Source organism: Chrysemys picta, chromosome 10, assembly GCF_011386835.1.
Source record: "Chrysemys picta bellii isolate R12L10 chromosome 10, ASM1138683v2, whole genome shotgun sequence".
Taxonomy (NCBI): domain Eukaryota; kingdom Metazoa; phylum Chordata; order Testudines; family Emydidae; genus Chrysemys; species Chrysemys picta.
The window spans coordinates 73,815,241-73,835,822 of record NC_088800.1 but is presented as its reverse complement, the minus strand read 5'-3'; the positions used below and the strand labels follow the sequence as shown (position 1 = coordinate 73,835,822).

The 20,582-nt window shown below is 42.0% G+C and overlaps 1 protein-coding gene across 3 annotated transcripts; it reads left to right on the top strand.

Annotated features, from left to right (window-relative positions):
- Positions 1 to 85: 85 nt before the first annotated feature.
- On the top strand, positions 86 to 20,156 carry TMEM130 (transmembrane protein 130). Of its 3 annotated transcripts, none has more exons than XM_005304677.5 (8): positions 86 to 217; positions 5,355 to 5,657; positions 8,927 to 9,098; positions 10,049 to 10,218; positions 11,337 to 11,421; positions 16,707 to 16,909; positions 18,814 to 18,926; positions 19,766 to 20,156. In XM_005304677.5, exons 1-8 carry the CDS (start codon positions 214 to 216, stop codon positions 19,952 to 19,954), a joined length of 1,239 nt encoding a protein of 412 aa, XP_005304734.2. In that variant the 5' UTR covers positions 86 to 213; the 3' UTR covers positions 19,955 to 20,156. The 3 variants fall into 3 exon arrangements, with proteins under 3 accessions (XP_005304734.2, XP_042709116.2, XP_005304733.2); XM_042853182.2 differs by having other exon boundaries at positions 127 to 263; XM_005304676.3 differs by having other exon boundaries at positions 161 to 1,789.
- The last annotated feature ends 426 nt before the right edge of the window (positions 20,157 to 20,582 follow it).

Here is a 20,582-nt window from a genome sequence, read left to right as displayed (position 1 = left end):
CGAGGTTAAAAACGAAAGGCGCTTTGTTCGCCCCTGCTCTAAATACCTAGATGTAGAAGAAAGATGCTTCAAAGGATCGGAAACCAATATGCTTTCCCCACTAAAAACGTGAGCCGAAAGGAGAGGGAAGATAAGCTGACAGCCCGCTGCTGAATTAAGCATGGACACAGGGCGTGCAGAAACTCAACTACTGTGAAACCCTGTTGGTCTATAATGGGTATAATGATTTTTATCCCACCCCACTCTTTGTGTGAAGTGCTGAGGTATATATTCTTCCATAGAACTGGGCTGGACCAAATAACTGGATTTGAATGAAAGCAAAAACTTCAGCAACTACCCTAGCTAAGGAGGCAAAACTTGTTTCTGCTCAATGGTTTCTTTTGAAAAGTCAGCTATACTGATTCAGTGGCACTTGATTACAATGGTGATGAGCAAAGTATAGAATAGAAAATAGAAGGGAATAGAGTATAAATGTTGGAAAGTGGGTTGCGGGAGACGATTCCCCAGATAGTAGTCACATTCAGAAACTTTATTTGCATGACAAACTATAGAAGTGTCATCCAAAGTTACCAAGCTGTACTGCAAGAAACAATCAGTTAATAATAAACGGGATATATTTTGTACTGAGCTCATCTCTCTCATTCTATGCTTTGGACTATTTTACAATAAAATATTTTTTATTAAAAGTAACTCATCTTACCCAGGCTGCCACGATTCTCCAAAACCCTAGTGTCATCCAGTTTGTATGAAAGAGCTAATACAAAATAAGGTCCTATCCTGCAAACACTTATGTGTTTGCAAAAAGAACAGGAGTACTTGTGGCACCTTAGAGACTAACAAATTTATTAGAGCATAAGCTTTCGTGGGCTACTGCCCACTTCTTAGTCTCTAAGGCGCCAGAAGTACTCCTGTTCTTTTAGCGGATACAGACTAACACGGCTGCTACTCTGAAACCTGTTACTTATGTGTTTGTAACTATGCATGGGAGTAGTCCCAGTCAATTCAATGAATCTACTTACACGCAAGGAGTTATGGGCTTGCAGGATTGGGGCCTAAAATGTTATTGCTTTGTATTGTATTATTAGCTGTATGACACATAAAAATTCATCACTCATCTGTTTTGGGAAGATTTTTTTAAGGTGGCATTTTTTTCCTCTACCATCAGGAATATGATACAGGAGATAGGCAGAGTACTTCACCTGTTTTCTAATGGGATTTTAAGCTCTGCACAGGTCAGTCTATTGTAGATTTTTATAGTGTTTTATGCAAAATTCTGCAAGATGCACATCGCCAAATATACCAAAATACATTTATTCTATTACCAGAAAACTGATTTTTATTTTCAAAATTCTTACCATTCTAGGAGCTTTTCATTAGCACCCCAGATAGGGATTTTCTCTGCCTCATTTTTCTAATCCATTGGTTTATACAGGTGTCTAATATGCCTGTAACAAAACCTAATAACTTTTCTAAATTGGTTAGGTAGCCAGGATTTGCCGGCTAAACAGTGTACAGAGAAAATAAAAAACAAAACAAAAAACCAGACAGCGCAGTACCCCACATTGCCTCTAGGTGACAGCAGCAGTGGCTGCTTGCTCCCCATCTCCTCCCCAGCATAAAGACAAATTCGAGCCCATTTGGAAGATGAAGTCTGGCTATCGGAGCTGAACAGACAGCAGCAGCTTTCTCTTGGCACACCGACTACAAATGGCCCTGGTATTTTTCACCCCGAGCATCCTCCAAGTGCCTTGCATGGTGCTGTTCCTTTTCCATTTCAAGTCAGCAGCAGGTAAGGTAGATCTGCTCCTTTCTCAATACAGGGCTAATGAGCCAGGGGTCATTAGAAGCAGTCCTGAAAAGCAATCTTATGCTGCTGTAAACACAGAATGAGCATTTATTTCCAGGCAAGCTCAGAAGCGACTGAGCATTTCTAGCGTTTGCATGAAAATAAATGCTCTATTCTGCATTTGCAGCAAGGTTTGCAGTATCATATTTATCCTACATATGGAAACAGTCCTGCATTTGCAGGGGAACAGATTAGATGAGAGATCTTTTTCCCATTGCTAATTTCTGCAGTGCTAGGTTTCTGTTTCCCTGAAGAGTGATAAAACCCTACTCTGAAACTGAAGGAGATGTGGTTAAACACTGGTTATTTATAAGGATGACTTTTTGTTTTCCTGTTCTGCAGTGGATTGTGTATTCATTCATCCTGCTTGAATAGCTGGAGCAGGTGTGAAGGGAGTTGCACCCCCAAGGGACACCTTCCCAGTAGGGAGCTGGCAATAATGAGCAAGTTCTCTTACAGAATAAAATGGAGGGGCAGCTACTTCTGCCCCTTTTTTAGTCCATACACCTCATTCAGCTCTTCATGGTGAGGCTTGGCAAATCTGGGAGGACAAGAATGAGTCTATCAGCCCCCTTCTAGATTTCCTTCCTAATTGGGATGCAGTAAAACATCTCTGCTCCCTCACTGCTGTTGCACCCAGTGAGTCACAAATGACTAAGACAGCCCGCCTCTCCCTTTGCTCCTTCATAGCATAGCTGTGTTGCATCTTACATCAAATGGTATGAGGAGAAGTGAGTCAGGAGAGCTGGGTTAAATACTCCACTCTGCCACTTAGGCATTGTGTGACCTTGAGCTAGTCACTTGACCCCCCCTCTCTCAGTTATCATACTTCAATAAGACCCCTCCCCAGTTTCTTTTTGATATCCTCCACTGATTTCTGCTATTTTCCTCCAGCTGTGCTTCAGCAAAATGGACAGTGAGCTAAGTCTAATTTGCATAGAGAAATAGGAGACATCTCTCTCCGTCTAGGTTTTTAAAAGGTCACCTGCATCAGGAAGGAGTTGAGTTTTTCCAGTTTTGCACCACCATGTTTCTTTCTACTCCCAGCCATTTCACAAGGGCTTGGAGTTTTTTGCCCCCCTTTCTCATTGCCCTTGAATACAGGGCCAACCTTCACTAGCATATGCAATTTAGGCTGTGGATGTTTCCTTTAAATTAGGGCCCTAGACTGGTTCTTTCCCAGGCTGAGAGAAGTAGAGAAAGGAAAGGTTTGTAATGGAGGCTAAAGGAAAAACCTATATTTTTCTTGGGTTTAATAAGGAAATAAGGGGATTAAACCTGTAACACGTACCTGGTTTTGGGGACACCTCTTCAGGCCAAAACCGTGCTTGTGGAACATTGATTAAGTGAAGGGTGTAGCTAGCAATGACTCTATTTATAAAGATGAGTTCTGCAGAACAGCATCAGATCTGCTCACACAAAATTTATTCTTTGCATTGAAGTTGTGGTCTTTTTATTTCATTATTATTTTTTTTTTAATGAAGCAGGTGAGTGGAGGAAATGGAGTTGTGGCTACAAAAGCCTGATCCAACACTAGCAGGAAGAGTGAATACAGTTGGGGAAAGGGATTCCCTGGGTGAAGTTCTATGATTTTAACTTGTACAGTATTGCCAACATCAAGAGATCAAAAATCATGAGTTGGACCCTCAAAAATGATGAGATTGGCCCCCAAAATTGTGACATTTTAAAGAAGATTTTATTGTGTTGTTTTGGTCAGTCTCTTGATTTTTGAACTCCCCCTGCCCATCCCCAGGGCATGTGCATTTGACAATTTCCCACTCTCCCACCTGTGCCAGATAAGTTGATTTTGGCCCCAATTGCAAGAGCTCTCACCCCCATCACCTGCCCAGCACTTAATCCTGCCCCCCAGTCCTCCATCAGTTCTCTCCCCACCCAACCCCACCAATTTCAGTCCCCCTCAGTTCACTTCCCCAGTCCCCATTATCACCACCCCATCAGTTCAGCCCCCCTGCCCCATTGACTCCCAACACCCTCAGTTCAGCCTCCCAGCACTCACCCCATCTGCTCAGAACCCACCGTCAATACAGACCTCCACCCTATCAGCCCTCACCTCCTCATGTCAGCCCTCCTGCTGCCCTCTGGCCATAGTTCAGCCTTCCTAGTCTCACCTCTGCTCCTCTTCACCCGTCCCAGGCCTCGGGGGGCTGCAGTAGGGTCCCCTCTCCCACTTTCCAGGCTGCCAGGGGAACAGCTGCCCAGGGCTGTCAACGGGCACCCCAGCCGCCCAGGGCTGACAGCGGGAGCCCCACCCAGCCAGGGTAGAAAAACAATCCTGAGATTTGAGAGTTCTATCACAAGATCATGAGCGAGGCTTCATTTTACTTAGCGATCGCATCTCTCACAATAAACTCGCAAGAGTTGGCATGTCCATATAACGTGCGTGCTTCTGTTTCTGGCTTGCATTGAAAAAGCCACAATGGAATAATGCCTGTTATTTTTGTAGGCTTAAAGTAAAACTGGTCTTGTTTCAAATGCAGAGACTGGCTCTGTAATGTCTTCCCAAGACCAAATCATCACACCTATTTTCATAAGACAAATTCTGCCCTGGCGATAAGAGGCTGAAACACCAACAATTTTAATGCACGTACAGAGGTACTTGTGGAACTAGTGGAATTTTCCTAATCACCTAGATGCCTAATTCCAATTGATTTCAATGGGAGTCAGCCACTAGGCACTTACTCCTGCTAGGCACCTAACTGCATTTTTAGGTGCCCAAGTACCTTTAAAAATCTGGCCCAAGTTTGTGCCTGCTTCCACCAGCACTGAATTTGCCCCTATACTTTAAAATTATAAACTACTTTAAGGGAGCTTGGCCCAGGTGATCTCTGAAGCCTGCATTTTCCTCTGCACAGAATCTTTCTCTTAACTACACAAAGGTTTTTTTCCCCCCCCACCATACAAAGTTGGTGAAAAAAGTGTGTTCAGGCTTGTACATGGTGACATAGAAAGAGAAAAATAATGCTAAAATGGAAGGAGTTTGCACATCTTGGAACAGACCCTTATCAGGAAGGATTTGTTTTAGCTTGTAACATTTCAGAAGTCAAACAAAGCTGGGGAGGGTTTATTACTTCACAGATATGTTTTGCTCCTTCTCTGCATATACACTTTTATTTAAGCAACTGCAAGGTCCAAATCTGGATCTAAACTTCCCCAAAGTTTTGTGAGTATTCTGATCTAGCAATTTGGTTTGGGCCCCTCTCTATTTTTTAACATTTCCAGGACCCATTCCTATGGAAATGTGTGTTTTTCATTGTGAATTATTTTAATTCTAAATAACATATAACTAGTCATGGAGCTAGAGAGGAGAGTAATGTTTATACATATATTTTTAAATACCAAGGTGCAGTGCCTGTTCAGAGGCTTGACTGCGTTTAGCGCCATCGGGCGCTAAACCCACATAATTACAGCATGTTAATACTTTTTTCACATGTTTGATCACAGGGAGAATATATATAAACACAATGATTTTTGTTTTCTGATTTTACAGTGCAATATGTTCTGCAAATCAACAACAATGGTCCCATCACAACGGGAGCTCAAGCTACAATTCATGCCAGCTTGAGTATGAAGAATGATGATGTTGCATTCATTAGTGACCTAAAGTCCTATAATTTTAACTGGATTTTCACCCCTCTGACTTTGATTGAGAAATCAGAGCAGCGATTTAACTCTATGATTACCGTGACTGGTGAATTTTCTGGAGACTTTCCCATTTCTGTCTGGGCAACTGAGACACACTGTTGGTTATGTCAGCCCATCGCCAAAAGCTTCACAATGCTTCATGTTACAGGTAAAATATCTTTGAACAGCTCGTTCAAGTCTTCACACACTCCACTGAGATAGGCGCTGCGTATTCTGGGATTCAGAACGGTGCTAGCTACAACCATGTTTAACATGGCTTCTACTAGCAGGGTTCTAGAACAGTTTCTTTGACAGGTGGACAGAGATATTTTTTGCCATGAACAGTGGTCACCAGACCATGCTGTAGACTACCTAAGACAGAAAATCAATAACATGCTCACTTGCAAAAAATATCCCTGTGCCCACTGCTCAAGGAAACCATGCTAGAAACCTGATGTTTGAGCAGTTTTACTTCATGTTTCTGCTAGTTGTACCTCACAAAAGCTAGAGCGAGCCTGGTATGGATCAGGCCCTTTTTGTTCTGTGAAATCTAGATTCCTGAAGATGCAGATTGTTGCTGTCACACTAGCTCAGCATATCTAGTTCCAAACTTGAGTTGACCTCCAGCAGCCGCAATCTACAAGTTTCCCCTTATATCAGTCACATCCGAATTGTGCACAAGACATGACTGAAGTAGGAATACCATGAGGCCATCGGCATGGTAGAGCTATTATACTTTGTGTAAAAGTATTTTGAATAACTGTAGCTGGAGCACAGTTCAAGGCGTGGCTACTGTCACAAGTGGGACTATGTAAAATAGCACCTCTGTTATTATTATTTGTATTATCGTAGCATCTAAGAGCCAGTCATGGACCATTATGCGAGGCATTGTACAGAGAACAGACGACAGTCCCTGCCCCAAAGAGCTTACACATTCAACAGATCTGATCATGTGGCTATTTAGAGTCACATGATCTGATTTTACTGTCCAGTGGACCCATCCTCAGGATTGTTGGGTGGGCCTGTGAAAGGATTTTCTCCATCATCCCTAAACTTAACCGATTCTTGTCCATCAGGATCAGAGTACTAGCCACGGGGAACAGCTGCAAATTTGGGGGAGGGTTAGTGAGATCATTCTTTGAGAAACACCTCAAACTTAACCAAGCCATCTTACCCAATGAGTTTGAGTGTGCGCACAGGATCTTTCAATCCTCTCCTGCCTCTTACTGCCAAAGCAGAGCCTATCTGCTTATTCTATTCCTTTCAATCTCGGTGCTCAGTTTCCATTGGCTTATGTTTTCAAGGCTATCTTCACAAGGAAAAGGAAGAGAAACTTTTTAACCTATGAAAGCTAAGATTCGCCTTTACCTTCCTAGTTTCCCCAAGCAAGCAGGCCCCCAAGCACTGGCTTTGCAGGGCCCAAGGAAAAGCTTCAATATAAAAAATAAGTCTGTTTAGTTTTGTCTCCAGTTAGTTCTGCAGAGTCAGTCCCAGTCTGAAAGCGCGAGTTTCATTCTAGCTTTGTTTGCCGAGCGAGAGATTTGTTAACAAGATAGCAGCAGAGGCGGATTAGGGGTTGTGGGGCCCTGGGTCAGAGCAAGTGGGGGCCCCAACCCTGTTCCCCGGCAGGAGTGCTGGCTGGGTGGAGTGAGTGGGGCAAGCCCCCACACCCCAACCCCACTCAGAGCACCAGGCATGTGGAGCCTAGGAGCGCCCCAATTGGCCAGGGCCCCTGGACACGACCCAATTGGCCCAATGGCTAATCTGCCACTGGATAGCAGAATCTATGTTACAGGTGATCTGTCTAACCTGTCTAGTTATCTATAATGAGCTTATCCCTTGGAATCTGATCATCATGATCATGGACGATCTAGAGAGATCCCAGCCCAATTTCTTATATCACAGGTTGCACTCACAATGCTGGCCATTATGGATACGTCTACACTGCAGTTAAAAACCCAGGGCTGGCCCGTGCCACCTGACTCAGGGTCACAGGGCTGCTTAATGGCAGTGTAGACATGTGGGCTCGGGCTGGAGCCCAAACTCTAGGACCCTATGAGGTGGGAGTATGGTTGCCAACCCTCCAGGATTGGCCTGGAGTCTCCAGGTATTAAAGATTAATCTTTAATTAAAGATTATGCCATGTGATGAAATCTCCAGGAATACATCCAACCAAAATTGGCAACCCTAGGAGGGTCCCAGAGCTCGGGCTGCAGTCCAAGCCCAAATGTCTACACTGAAATTAAACAGCTTCGCAAACCCGAGACCCATCAGCCTGAGTCAGCTTGCACAAGCCAGCTGCAGGTTTTTTAATGCAATATACACATCCCTAGACTATCTTTCAGCCTATAAACCAGGGGTCGGCAACCTTTGAGAAGTGGTATGCCAAGTCTTCATTAATTTAAGGTTTTGCATGCCAATAAAAGGTTTTGCGTGCCAGGCCGGCAGCAGGCTGAACGGGGCCGGCGGCCGGGACCCCGGCTGGCCAGGGGCCGGCGGCCAAGACACCAGACTGGCAGCAGGCTGAGCGGGTCATCCTGCTGCCGGTCTGGGGTCCCGGACGCCGACCCCGCTCAGCCCGCTGCTGGCCTGGATGGACGGAACCCTGGCCGGCAGCGGGCTGAGCGGGGCCGGTGGCCAGGACCCCGGCTGGCAGCAGCGTGCCACTAAAAATCAGCCCGTGTGCTGCCTTTGGCACGCGTGCCGCAGGTTGCCAACCCCTGCTATAAACCAAGCAAATATGAGGATATCATCACTGAAAGACATGAAATTTCGAACTTCACTATGCTGTTTGCATGGAATCGCTTTACATTGTATAACTGTATTTTAAATCATTATAGGATTGTGTATAGCATGTCAGTCATTCACAATAGTAAAAAAATTCTTGTCCTATACACCTCTACCCCGATATAACGCGACCCGATATAACACGAATTCTGATATAACGCGGTAAAGCAATGCTCCGGAGGGGGCTGGGCTGCGCACTCCAGCAGATCAAAGCAAGTTCGATATAACGCGGTTTCACTTATAATGCGGTAAGATTTTTTTGGCTCCAGAGGACAATGTTATATCAAAGTAGAGGTGTACTTTGTTTTAGAGAGAGTGTGTATTGGTTAGATCAAGGGACAGGGAGTCAGGACTCCTGGAGTGGAATCATTACCCCATTGAAGTCAATGGCAAAACTTTTCTGGACTTATATAGGGCCAAGATTTCCCCCCTTGGATTCTATTGCAGGCTGTGTGACCTTGCGTAAATTATTTAATCTCTCTACCTAAATTTACCAATCTGTGAAATAGATATAAAAATGCTTACCCACCCTCACAGGGATGTTGAGAGATTAAAAGAATTAATGTTTAAATGGGGCTTTGAGATTTGTAGGTAATGCTATGAAAGTGAAATATAGTCTCATTATTCTTCCTTTATCATCTTCTTCTGCAGAGTTTATAGTAGGGAATCTTACCATTGCACAAATAGAAGACAACAGAACATTTGTCGAACAAGGTTCTAGTTCTGCCACCGACTCTCTGACCCTGATTTCTTTCTTTCGTCATGATCCGAGTAATTATTTCAAGTCGGCATCATTCATCTACAACTGGGATTTTGGAGATGGGTATGTCCAGTTGTTTGTTTATTTATGGAAAGGCTCCGGATGCTTCTGGTAAGGATGTGTAACACACTCCTACACTCACAATGTTCAGATAGTCTAGGAGCTCACAAACAGTTAAAAATGTAAGCTTTGGCCTAGGGTCTGTCTCCAAGTTTCATTATGCTACTTAGATGCTGATGTGTGCTGAGCTTCCCAAAAATGCAGGGGTGTTGAGATCCAGGTTTTTAGGTTAAAGTCCATGTTTAATTAGAGAAGGTTTGCTAATGCAAATACATAGAGCTGAACAAATAATTCATAGTAAATAATATATTTAATGATTATGAGCATGTTTTTCTGCTTACAGAATCTCCATGAGCAGATTGCAATTTTCTCAAGTGTATTTTTAAATAAATTTGAAGAATTGATTGTATTCTTTTCCTTGGTTTTTATTGAACAGTGTCTAGATATTACAATGAGTGGCCATCTATAAATACCTTAGATAGTCACAGAGTACTGTTTCTATTCTCTGATTGGATGAGTGCATAAGCACTTCTGGCATGAATGTTTGTGTGTGTACATTTCAGGTTTGATTTTTTTAAATAGTGGTCCATATTATTTTACTAAAGAATTTAGTTTGCCTGTGGCACCCCTGCTTTACTGACTGTAATAAAAGAAATATTAGATCATTACCACCCGTTCTAATTCTGACCCATGAATGATATTTAGGGATGATTGTGTCATTGTTTTCCTTGAAAAACTTAAACAAAGTAAGAAAAGCATCCTGGTGGGCCTAATTCTGATCTCACTTTCACCAGTTTGACATCAGTATAACACCATGAACTTCTGGGGAATTAGTCCTGATTTACATTGGTGTAACAAAGAAGACTCAGACCTTCATGTATCTAAAACATTCAGTGCAAGCAGTTTCCGACCAGAGGTGATACTGATTCTAAATCTTTTCATGCTACCCATAGAACTCAGCTGGTAACTGAAGAACCCTTCGTCTACTATAATTATTCTACGGTGGGGAATTGCAAGGTACATCTCAAAGTTGTAGCTGAATGGGAGCAAATTGAGAGTGCCACCCATGAAAGAAAGATTGTGCAGAAAACAGGAGATTTCACCACCGAATTGGAGTTGCTGGGTAATTATAAATGGCGTTGGATGCACAAAACAGAACTTCCTGCATTGTTGCACAAGCTGTAGTATAATGTAATTTCTAGACCATAAGTTGAGCATGATAATTAAACAGAATAGGGAGATCTTTAATAAAGTATTGTATCAGACCTATGGTTTAACAACAGAGCTTTTCCAGTTTTATTATCATCAAAATTTGTTTTCAAAAACAAACATTCAGTAAAAAAAACTTTCCATGTATCAAAAACCTAATATTTCCATGTATCAAAAACCTTGTTTTTAGTAAATGAAAATTGTCAAATGCATTCTTTGTTTAAAAAAAAAAATCAAAATGCAAAATTTAAACCCTACAATCATTATTTTAAAAATTGTGTAATGGCTCTATTTACATTAATTATATTGTTTAGCTCTGCATAAGGCTAATTCATGTTTGCTTTGGCACCCAGAGGCCATAGCAAAGGGCAATTCCTAAATGCATGAAATTAGGCTTGGCAGAATTCAATTTTTATTTTTTGATAATTTCAGCAGATAATATTAACGTTTATTGTTAAGCATTTTTTTAGATTTTCAAAGATTTACATTTTTACAGATGCAGGAAGTTACTGGGAGGAGGTACAGACAATGGTGGGGTCAGACCATAATTATTTAATGACAGTAGATGTTGAGATTCAAAAAGCTAATGCTTGTAATGGTTAAAACACAAATTGTCAACATCACGTTGTCAAAATATACTAAGTAAATATCCTAAATCAAACTCTAATAATTTCTCAGGCAGCACTTTTCTTACTTTGCCTATCTGTGAATTTTAATTATCATTGATGGAAATTTTCTTTTGTCGGTTTGTGTGTATATGGTGAAATCAACATTTACCGATAAAAATCTAATCTTTCCAAGCCTAAAAATAATCAGTTGTAATGTTTAAAGATAACTGACAAAACATACTAGTTGATCTGAAGCTATTCTATTTATTAGCAAAAACAAATAATAATAAATAAATATCACTGATGTGACTAAAATAAGCCAGGATAGAAAAGTGCATAAAAATTAAACTTTCACTGTAAAACAAGAAATTGTTTTTGTTTTTAAAGCCACAGTTTTATGACTGTGTCACACTGTTCTTTCCAGATGCTGTTAAAAGTATAAATGTCATAGGCTCCAGAGAGACTCGTGTAATGGAAAACTTAAGTTTATCTCTACATATCAATGGCAGGTAAGTAACACACAAATATCCTTTGCTATAAAGAAATTGGTTTTTTCTCCTGATTTCCCCAGTGTGTAACCCATTGCATGCTACAGAACTGATCCCTAGAAAGATTTATTTTCTGTGAACAAGATATTACTGCACATTACTTGTTCATGACTCTAAAAATCTCTTGTACTGCAATAGGTTGCAGAAATGTAGACTATTAATAAACTGCACTTCTCTCCAAGGATCCCCAAGTACTTTAAACACAACACAAATGTTAATGAAAATCAAAGAGGACAGTGAGAAGAGAAACAGAGAGCAGTAAAAAGGAAGGAAAATAAGGGGCTTTTTAAACTGTGCTCTGAACTTTTCTTCCTCGTTGATCCCTATCACTAAAGAAACCTGCACGCCGCATGTAGGGCACACTAACCAGTAGGCACACCAGGGCTGACACTAGGGAGTAGTAAGTTTAGGGTGCTGTTTCAGCCAGGTAACAGCAGCCACAAAGGTGAACCAGGCAAGAAGAGTCTGAGCGGCAGTAGACCCAGAAAGGGAGGAATGAAGTGAAAGAACTGGATAATAGTGAAGAATTTAGCCAAAGACAGCTGGTTCTGGGGAGGAGAGAAAGCTTACAGTGCAGAGGTTGGTCTCGGCCCTCTTCCCAATGCACCACTTTGGTGCATTTAGTGGTGCATTGGAACTAAAGGTTCAAATGTAAGAACATGAGAGCGGCACACCCAAGTTTAGCTTTGCAGACGCTCTGTCAAGCTGTGTGACAGTCTGAGTGAAGGAAATCTTTTCAGATAGGGAAGGAGTTTTGCAATGTCTTGTTGGAAAACTTAACAGAATCCTTCATCAGCAGAGAGAGAGACTGAACAAACTCTGGCTTAAAATTTATCCCACAGCAATGAGTCTTCCTCCAAGTGAGTGAGGCTTGCCAGGCCTGCCTGTGAGAGCTGGCTGGGTTGATACAGTCTTGCTGTGTGCATTGCAAATCATAGAATATCAGGGTTGGAAGGGACCTCAGGAGGTCATCTAGTCCAGCCCCCTTACTGAAAGCAGGATCAATCCCCAGACAGATTTTTGCCCTAAATCATCCCCTGAAGGATTGAACTCACAACCCTAAGTTTAGCAGGCCAATGCTCAAACCACTAAGCTATCCCTGGAGGACAATAATATCTGTACAGGTGTACATAAGGCTCCTGCCAGGTGCCCAAACTTTGTGATACCAGGACATTGCTAGTAATTTGCCTGCACAGAAGTCATCCTCTGTTGAACCAAGCAAGACTTCTCATGAGCTTACACATTTGCAGGCGCAGGGCCTAGATTGCATGCAAATTAACATAAATTGTAAAAAATGTTTGGCAGGTGAATTTTAGACCCCTGAAACAGTTCAGTTTTAGAATGAACAACCCAACCACACCCTAAACTCTAGCGGAAGAAATAGCACCAACATATTAAAAAGAATATTGGTGATACAAAGCAGCACTGAATGATAAATAAACTGGTCTAATTAAAATCTGGCCTGAGGGATGGGATTTTTATGACAGAAGCAGAACTCAAAGTGACCCAAGCACAAACTGACTTCTTCGCTCAGCAATGAATGTGCTGCAGGGTTGGAGGAATGGGATGCTGATAAAAGGATCAAGAAAGGATAAGTTTATCACCAGAATCAAAGTCCAGAGAGCAGCAGATGAGCCTCTGCAGAAACATGTAGAGCAAAGGTCTGAAAAATGTAAATACAGAGCACAAGCAAAACAGCAAAAAGCTATATGGCCAAAACATTGTGGAAATGGTGGTGTACCTTGATGTATTTCTAGCAAATAAAGAGCTTTCTGACATTGCTTTAAGATGATGCTGTGATTTACACGCTTTATTTACCTTTTGCCAAGTCTTTAATCCAAACAGTTGTGTTAAGCTCATCTGATGCTCTTTTATAGGCTTTTTATGAGCAGAGAACATACATGAAAATCCTGGGTGTGTCACAGAATCACAGACATTGACCTCTCTCATTGTCAAAGGAACAAGAAAAATAACATTTTCTGACCTCTGGGAATGAAGTCCATTTCTGCTCGCCCTAGTTGAGGAAGGGATGAAAAATAGAGAGACACGTTTTTATAATATCATTTTACCTTTTCAGCACCTTTCATGCCAACTGTTCCTAAAGCACTTTATAAACCATATAGACCCTTGTGAGGATTCTTTCACTTGCCACTGAAATCCAGCTACATGTGGGGTGGAATAAAGCAGGTATTTAAGGACCTAATCCCATGAGATGCTAAGCATCCCGTGCAAGTCAGTGGTGGTTGAGGGCACTCAGCACCTCAAAGGACTGGCGCACAAAGGATTGGAACCTGATTACATTCTATATTCCTAGCTGCTCCTGTAGTTTTATCTGGAGACAGTAACAGTTTTCACTTCCTATATAACATGAAGACAGTTTCTGTCTAGATAAAACTTCAGGAGCATCTAGGTATGCAGAATGTAATCCAGCAAGATGCAATTTGGCCAGGGCTCTACGATTAATACCCCTACTTTTGTTAAAAACCACATGAGATTGTTAATCACCACAGGCGGTTAGGACCTGAGTTTCACATTTAATTCAAAAGGCAGTACCCCTGGAGATTGTTCAAGGAGACATGTACCTATTATGCATTGCCAACACCACTTCTTGCAGCATCTTGGGTTTCCTTTGAAGGTTTCCTATCAGAGTGCTTCCTGGGTCCTGCTTAGTTTGTAAACTCTGATAAAACCATACAGGCCAAAAGACCCAAAGCTTCCAAAATGAATGGGTGTTTTGGATAAGAAGGAATGCAGGATTGAACCCTGAGGTATATCTTCAGGCTGTGGAACAAGTTTTTCCCCTCCAGTATCTAGAGGGGATTCCTTTTCAGTCTTGGCTGTGGAATGTGATGATGAAGATGATCAAGGAAAGGCTGGTAATGTAGCATACCGTGAAACTGATGAAAATGATAATAGACATCCACTTCTGTTTGTGTGCAGAATGTTTACATATGAATTCCATTCTCTGACGTCAGTGCTAGGGTTGAATTATGACTAAAAGTTAGGAACATAGGAATTTCCAGATGGGATCACACCCAAGGTCACTCTAGTCCAGTATCCCATCTCTGAATGTGGCCAACACCAAATACTTTAGGAGTCCTGGTGGTTTTCAATTTTTTAAATATATTTCTTAGATGTTTACAGCATTTCATAATGGTAAATGGAACTGACTTACAAACAAACACAAACAAACAAAGCAACCTGATTATAACAAATTTTCATAAAGAAATAAAGGAATCAAAGTTTAGTTTTCTATTAATAATGGTATCATATTATTCATGTCCATTCAGACAGCTGCCCGGTATTCAGGGAAACATTTGTGAATTCACAAATTTTAGCCCAAATAATTATTCATCCAAAAAAATAGTAACAGAAGTTTACTTATTATCCTGTCTCAAAATTTACAGTCAACCAAGCAAAAACTGTCACTCTGTGGAATGATTCACAATCATGAGTGCCAACCCCAGGGCAGACTGTCAAAAAGCAGGGCAGACACCCCAAACTTGTGGTATGTTCTATAATTAGATTTCACCAATCTAGTAACAAATGTGAACTCCTGAAGCACCATACCAGTCTTACCATGAAGACACAGGCAGGCCCCTGGGACACTTCAGTCTATCTTGCCACCCAGGCAAGCTGGACTTAGTGATAAATGATCACTTACACCAAAGATCACAAAATATTCAGGTTGCTTCCAGTCGCAAGAGACCACTTACCGCAGGTCAATTTCTACCTCAGATCTCACACCAAAGACAACATTTGTAGCCAATCCTATAGTAAACTAACTAAGGATTTATTAAGTAAGGAAAAGAAATGAGAGAGTTATTTACAGGTTAAAGCAGGCAACATATAGGCACAAATGAGTTACAGTCTGTGGTTTCCAAAGGTGACAGAGATGTAGTAATCTGTCCATTGAATGTCTTTTAGGGCTAAACCAGGTTGACCTTGGCGATCTCTGCTTTTTACCACTCAAAACAATCAGTGGTTAAGTTTAGTCGCCAGGAGTGCAACTCCCAGCAATAAAGCGCTATCTACACTGGCGCTTTTCAGCGCTAAAACTTTTGTCGCTCAAGGGGGTGTTTTTTCACAGCCCTGAACGACTAAAGTTTTAGCGCTGAAAGTGGCAGTGTAGACACAGCCTTAGTCTTGATAGTTCTCCTTCATGAGCGGGGGTAATCGCTCCTCCTGCCTGAGTTTACAAGTTCAGAGTAGGCATTTTTACAATTATAAAGCAAAACTTATAATTTACCTTTATAGCACGGGATGCAGACACTACAAGTAGCATTAATGCATGCAGCAATTTACAAGCATTTTATAGCGTTTAAACACTAAACCCATCCTTACAAGTCTAACACCTAACTTAAACAACACTAACATCCAGGTGAGCTACATCTGGTCTGCAGCTCTGAATCTGTCAGTGCTCAGCTGACGCCTACAGACTTGGCAAAAGCTGGCACCTGGTCTACCAGCATCACAAAAACAATCCCACATGATTTAGGTGATCAGTGCCACAACACAAAAGACAAACAGTCAATGTTTGCCAAAAACCCATACACTGAAAATTATTCCATCAACCCCTGACCACCCCCACCCCCTGCTGCAGCAATGTTTTGGCATAAGAAATAATCCATGCTATTGCAGAAATGAGGAGTCGTCAATGTACTAACAGAACTGGGGAAAAATCATAGCAAGTATTAGGACATTTTCAAATGATGTAAATCAGTATAGTTCCACTGAAGCCAAGGGAACAACACTGATTTATGCCCGCTGAGACTTTGGTCCACTATTCCCAACAAAAGGTAGGCTGAGCCATTATAATTGTAAGTCCTAAATTGTGACACAATCCATCTGTGTACTGCTGTTCTTGCCTAGGCAATCAGAAACTGTCATTCACATTCTGTACACAAAGCTGTCTGCTCCACTAGCCTCTCAGGCATTTGGCTGTCAGGTCTATATCAAATATCCATGGCTATGTAAGTGTTATGAAGAAGTGTTCAATAGATAAATGTGTGTACAGTTATAGTTCTAGCATTAGTTCGGTGCAGTATTACTACTTATATTTATATTATATTTTATATTATATTTATATTTGTTCACCTTGTTTATATTTATATAAATATGTATATACTTACACCAACCGTCAATGTTTTCAAAGTTCCTGTGCTATTTAATCTATGTGATTCATGCATTCCTATTTCAAATAATTTTTTACAAGCCTCTGCTGAATTTTTTCCTTTTCATTTCAGCCCTCCACTCACCTTATGCTGGCTCATAAAGGCTGAATGTATTCCACTGGAAGGGGAAATGTGCCATCTAGTGGTGATTAATGGCTCCTCCTACAATTTGAGCCATACCTTTCGTAATGCAGGACAATACTGTCTCAGCGTGAGAGTGGAGAATGGTGTGAACATGTTGCAGACGTACCATGAGATTAAAGTGTGGCCAACAGGTGAGACTCGAGATACAGAGGAACTGCCATGTTGGCTCAGATGACTAGATGTGCCTTTGACAGTAGCCACTACAAAAAGCTTCAGAGGACAGTGCAAAAAGTTTTTTAGTGGACAGTTATGGAATAACCAGCCCAGAGATGGTTTCTTCCTAACCCTGATCAGCTAGAAGTTGGCTTATGTCCTGAAGCATGAAGGTTATATGCTCTCTTTTTTGTTTTGTTTTGTTTAAATTTCCTCTCTCATATAACTGATGTTCTACTCCTTTTTAAAATCCTACTAAGTCTCAGTGGTACCTGGAGAGTTCCATAGGATGACTGACTTGTGTACAAAATGTATTTTTATCAGTTTTAAATTTGCTGCCTTTAAATTTCACAAGTGGCCTCCAGCTCATGCATTGTGAGAGGCTAAACAGGACATACAAATTCTCACGTCCCCTCGTATTAACCTCTTCCTTAAAATAAGCAGTCCCAGTCTTTTCAGTCTCTCTCTTTATAGGGAAGTCTTTCCAGGTCTGTAATTATTCTAGTTGCCAATTTCTGCCCCTCCAACCCCCCATCCCATCAATCTCTGGTATACACTTTTTGAGACAAGGCAACCAGAACTGAAACCAGTTTTCAGAGATCTGTAAGGGGCCAGCACTGAGCAAATGGTCAGTGCCAGGTGGGGAAGAGAACATGGCCAGGGCAGCTTGCTGGAGCAATGGTGAGAGAATGCCTAAAAATTCTCAGGAGAAGGGGTAAGAGGGCAGTTCAATTTCCATGGCCTTTAAGACACTGGCTTACACTGGGGGCTGCAACGCCAACCCATCCCCCCCAGCCCCCAAGCTTATGAAGGGGGCCCTGGCCACACCCCTTTCCTGCCCACTTCAAGAGCATGCACACAAACACTCAGGAGCTGTCTATGCACCTGGCCTTTGTGCAGTCCATACTAGGGGAAAAGGAAAGGACCTTTACAACCTCCCACACCACCACCCTGTTCTCTCATAAGGGCTGGCCCCATTCTGGTCCTCAGTCATTGGCCTGAGCTAGCCAGCAAAAGTGCCAGCTGTAACGATGCGAGCACCTGTCGAATAGACCTGTGACTGAGACCGATACCTCATTTCACTGAACCTGCTGGACAGCCAGCAGATGGGAATTACTTTTGGTTGCTACAAAATTTAGGCTGGATTTGAACCAGTGGCCTAGAGGTTAAAGGTGTTGAATGCCATGGCCAGTTCAGAATCCAGGCAACTGCGTTAAGATTTACCTGCCATGTGTGAAGTTTGTTCTGATGTCATCTGCTTTACTTCACTAGGAGACAGAATAGGTAGAATAGATTTACAAAGCAGGCTTGCTGGGTGGAATCTCTCCCTGCCTTAGCATTTGGCTTTTCTGATTATCCTGTGTATTCTCTTTTCCTCCATTTCTCTGGGCCCAATGCTTTGCACACCTGGAGGTGAGGAGAGACCCAGGGGACTTTATTTCAACTTTTCTGTCTCCTGCTTCTGCACTCTTAGGGTCGGCAGAGGACTGATTCAACTCTTGGCATAACTTAGGGCAGGTTCAGGGAGTAGCCTGGGAAATCCTCAGGTACCTACTTTAGAGCAGCTTCAAGGATCCTTTGTATCCCCGGTGTAGTCACAAAGTATGCTTAAAATGCTACATGATTGAGGAGCGAGGAAGAGGAAGTATATTTGGCAAAGTGAAGGCTGGTTTAAAAGAATTGAAAACAATCTAGCATACACCACAATTATTCAAATACAGCTGGGCAATTTGCTTTCTTTTAAAATAGTGTTTTGGGGAGAATAACCTGTGTCCCAAGTGCATGTTACTCTTTCATTCTACCCAGTCTTAAAGTTTCTTCACCTAGAATGGCCCGATCTCAGTGCATTATATTATACTGGACACATTCCTTCTTTCCCCAGGTATTCACCCGGCTTTCTTTGCCTTGCCATGTATTGCTCTGATTTCAGTGATGCTGGGATTTGTTATATACACGACCTTCCGAAGCAGCTCACAGCAGAAGGATCTTGTGGAGGTACAGGGGTAGCGTTGCTTTGCACGGGGCAAATAATTCAGAATAAGTCACTGGATGAATTTCTACCCCAACCCCTTTTTTTGTTGTGTTTCTTTTTTTCCTGTTTGCAGATTGCCCACAAACAGAGGGTGATTTTCTCAGAAATATTTGAAATTATTCACTGAATAGTTTCACCAAATTATTCTCGGTCTGTAGTTCATTCCACAGCAGTTTGTTGCATGAATTCACTATTAGAAATTTGAGCTGTGTAAGCGGTCATTTAAATCATGTGGCATGGCTCTGTGTCCTTATTGGATGAAGGTAACTCATTGATTCAGGCTGTAGTGCAAATTCTAGTGGGAAATCAATTTAAAATTGAATTTCCATTAATATTCTCCAATATTTTCTTGTTCTGGCGGAGGGGACTGATTGCCCGGGGGAGGTGCGAGGGGAGTGTTCACAGAAGGACATATCCTGGGTAACCATGTGTGTATGGAAAGAAGGAAGGTGTGGTAGTGGGAAAGGAGGTTGGATAGTGAGATAGGACAGGGTATTAGGTAGAATGGTACTAAGTAATCATATGAGCGTATTTTGTAACCTTCATCCACCCACCCTCCTATTTTCTTCACCTAGTGGAGTTTTCCCTTGTGTCATGTCTATAATTAATATGCACGCTACTAGGGTCAGAGACCAGATCTTCCTAGATATTTAGAAAGCAACTAACATTTTGGACAGTACCACAATACAAATAATAGGCCTGTTAAGAGAGAAACTGACTCTGGTTCCATTTCTGATTTTTCACTTGCTAGAGTAGCCCTAAATTTGGAAGTGACCTCCTCCTCTTTGATGTTGCTTTTCAGGTAGCTGACTTTGATTTTTCTCCTCTGTCTGACAAAAATCCCTCTCCTTCCGATTCCGAGTCAAGCTGTGGTCGAATATGCTGCAGGTCCTGTTTCCTTCAGCCACCTCAAGAATATTGGGAGACTGTCAGGGAGAGCCACGGACTCCTCCATCCTTTGTACAAGCCAGTCAAAATGTACACAGTGTGAAGAACACAGCTTCATTTGGTTACGTTAACTGCTGGCCTTAACTTTTCTCTTATGATGAGTTAAAAGCCAAGTGCTGCATGGATGGTTTATTTTTGCTGGTACATTGAGAGATTAACTACTTATTAGGCCCAATACTAAAGAGTACTTCATCGTGTAATTTAAAAGGAAAGAGCCTGAATTACAATAAAAGTGGCTTCGCATATTTGAATTACACAAGTGTATATCTTACAGTAGAGAGCATTGCCGAATCATTTAAATGCAGTATGTTATTCTTATGAAGGATTATTTTATGTGCAGATGTTTGCCAAATCCACTCCCCTTTGTAATCTGTCTGACCTTCCCCCATCACTCCCATCTCAATGCTGTTTGTTTCAAAGATGGAAATGCTCAAGACAAAAAAGTGCTTTTCTCTTTTTTCACAGCCATACAGCATTCAGTTTACCAGGAGACTGAACCAAGTGAAATGCTGTTACTGTAATGCCAGGGTCTCAAACACGCGGCCCGGGGGGTTGTTTTCTGTGGCCCGCGAGCTCCTCGTGGCCCCCCCCCCCAGCGTTTACCTAGAGCGGCTCCAGCCCGACGCGCTCCAGGAAGCGGCCGGAACGTGGGGAAGCGGGGGCACTGGGCT

Coding starts and splice junctions, on each gene's coding strand:
- TMEM130 (XM_005304676.3), top strand. CDS start 1,708: ATGGCCCTGGTATTTTTCACCCCGAGCATCCTCCAAGTGCCTTGCATG. Junction 1,790..5,354: donor CCATTTCAAGTCAGCAGCAG/GTAAGGTAGATC, acceptor CTGATTTTACAG/TGCAATATGTTCTGCAAATC. Junction 16,910..18,813: donor GATTAAAGTGTGGCCAACAG/GTGAGACTCGAG, acceptor TTCTTTCCCCAG/GTATTCACCCGGCTTTCTTT.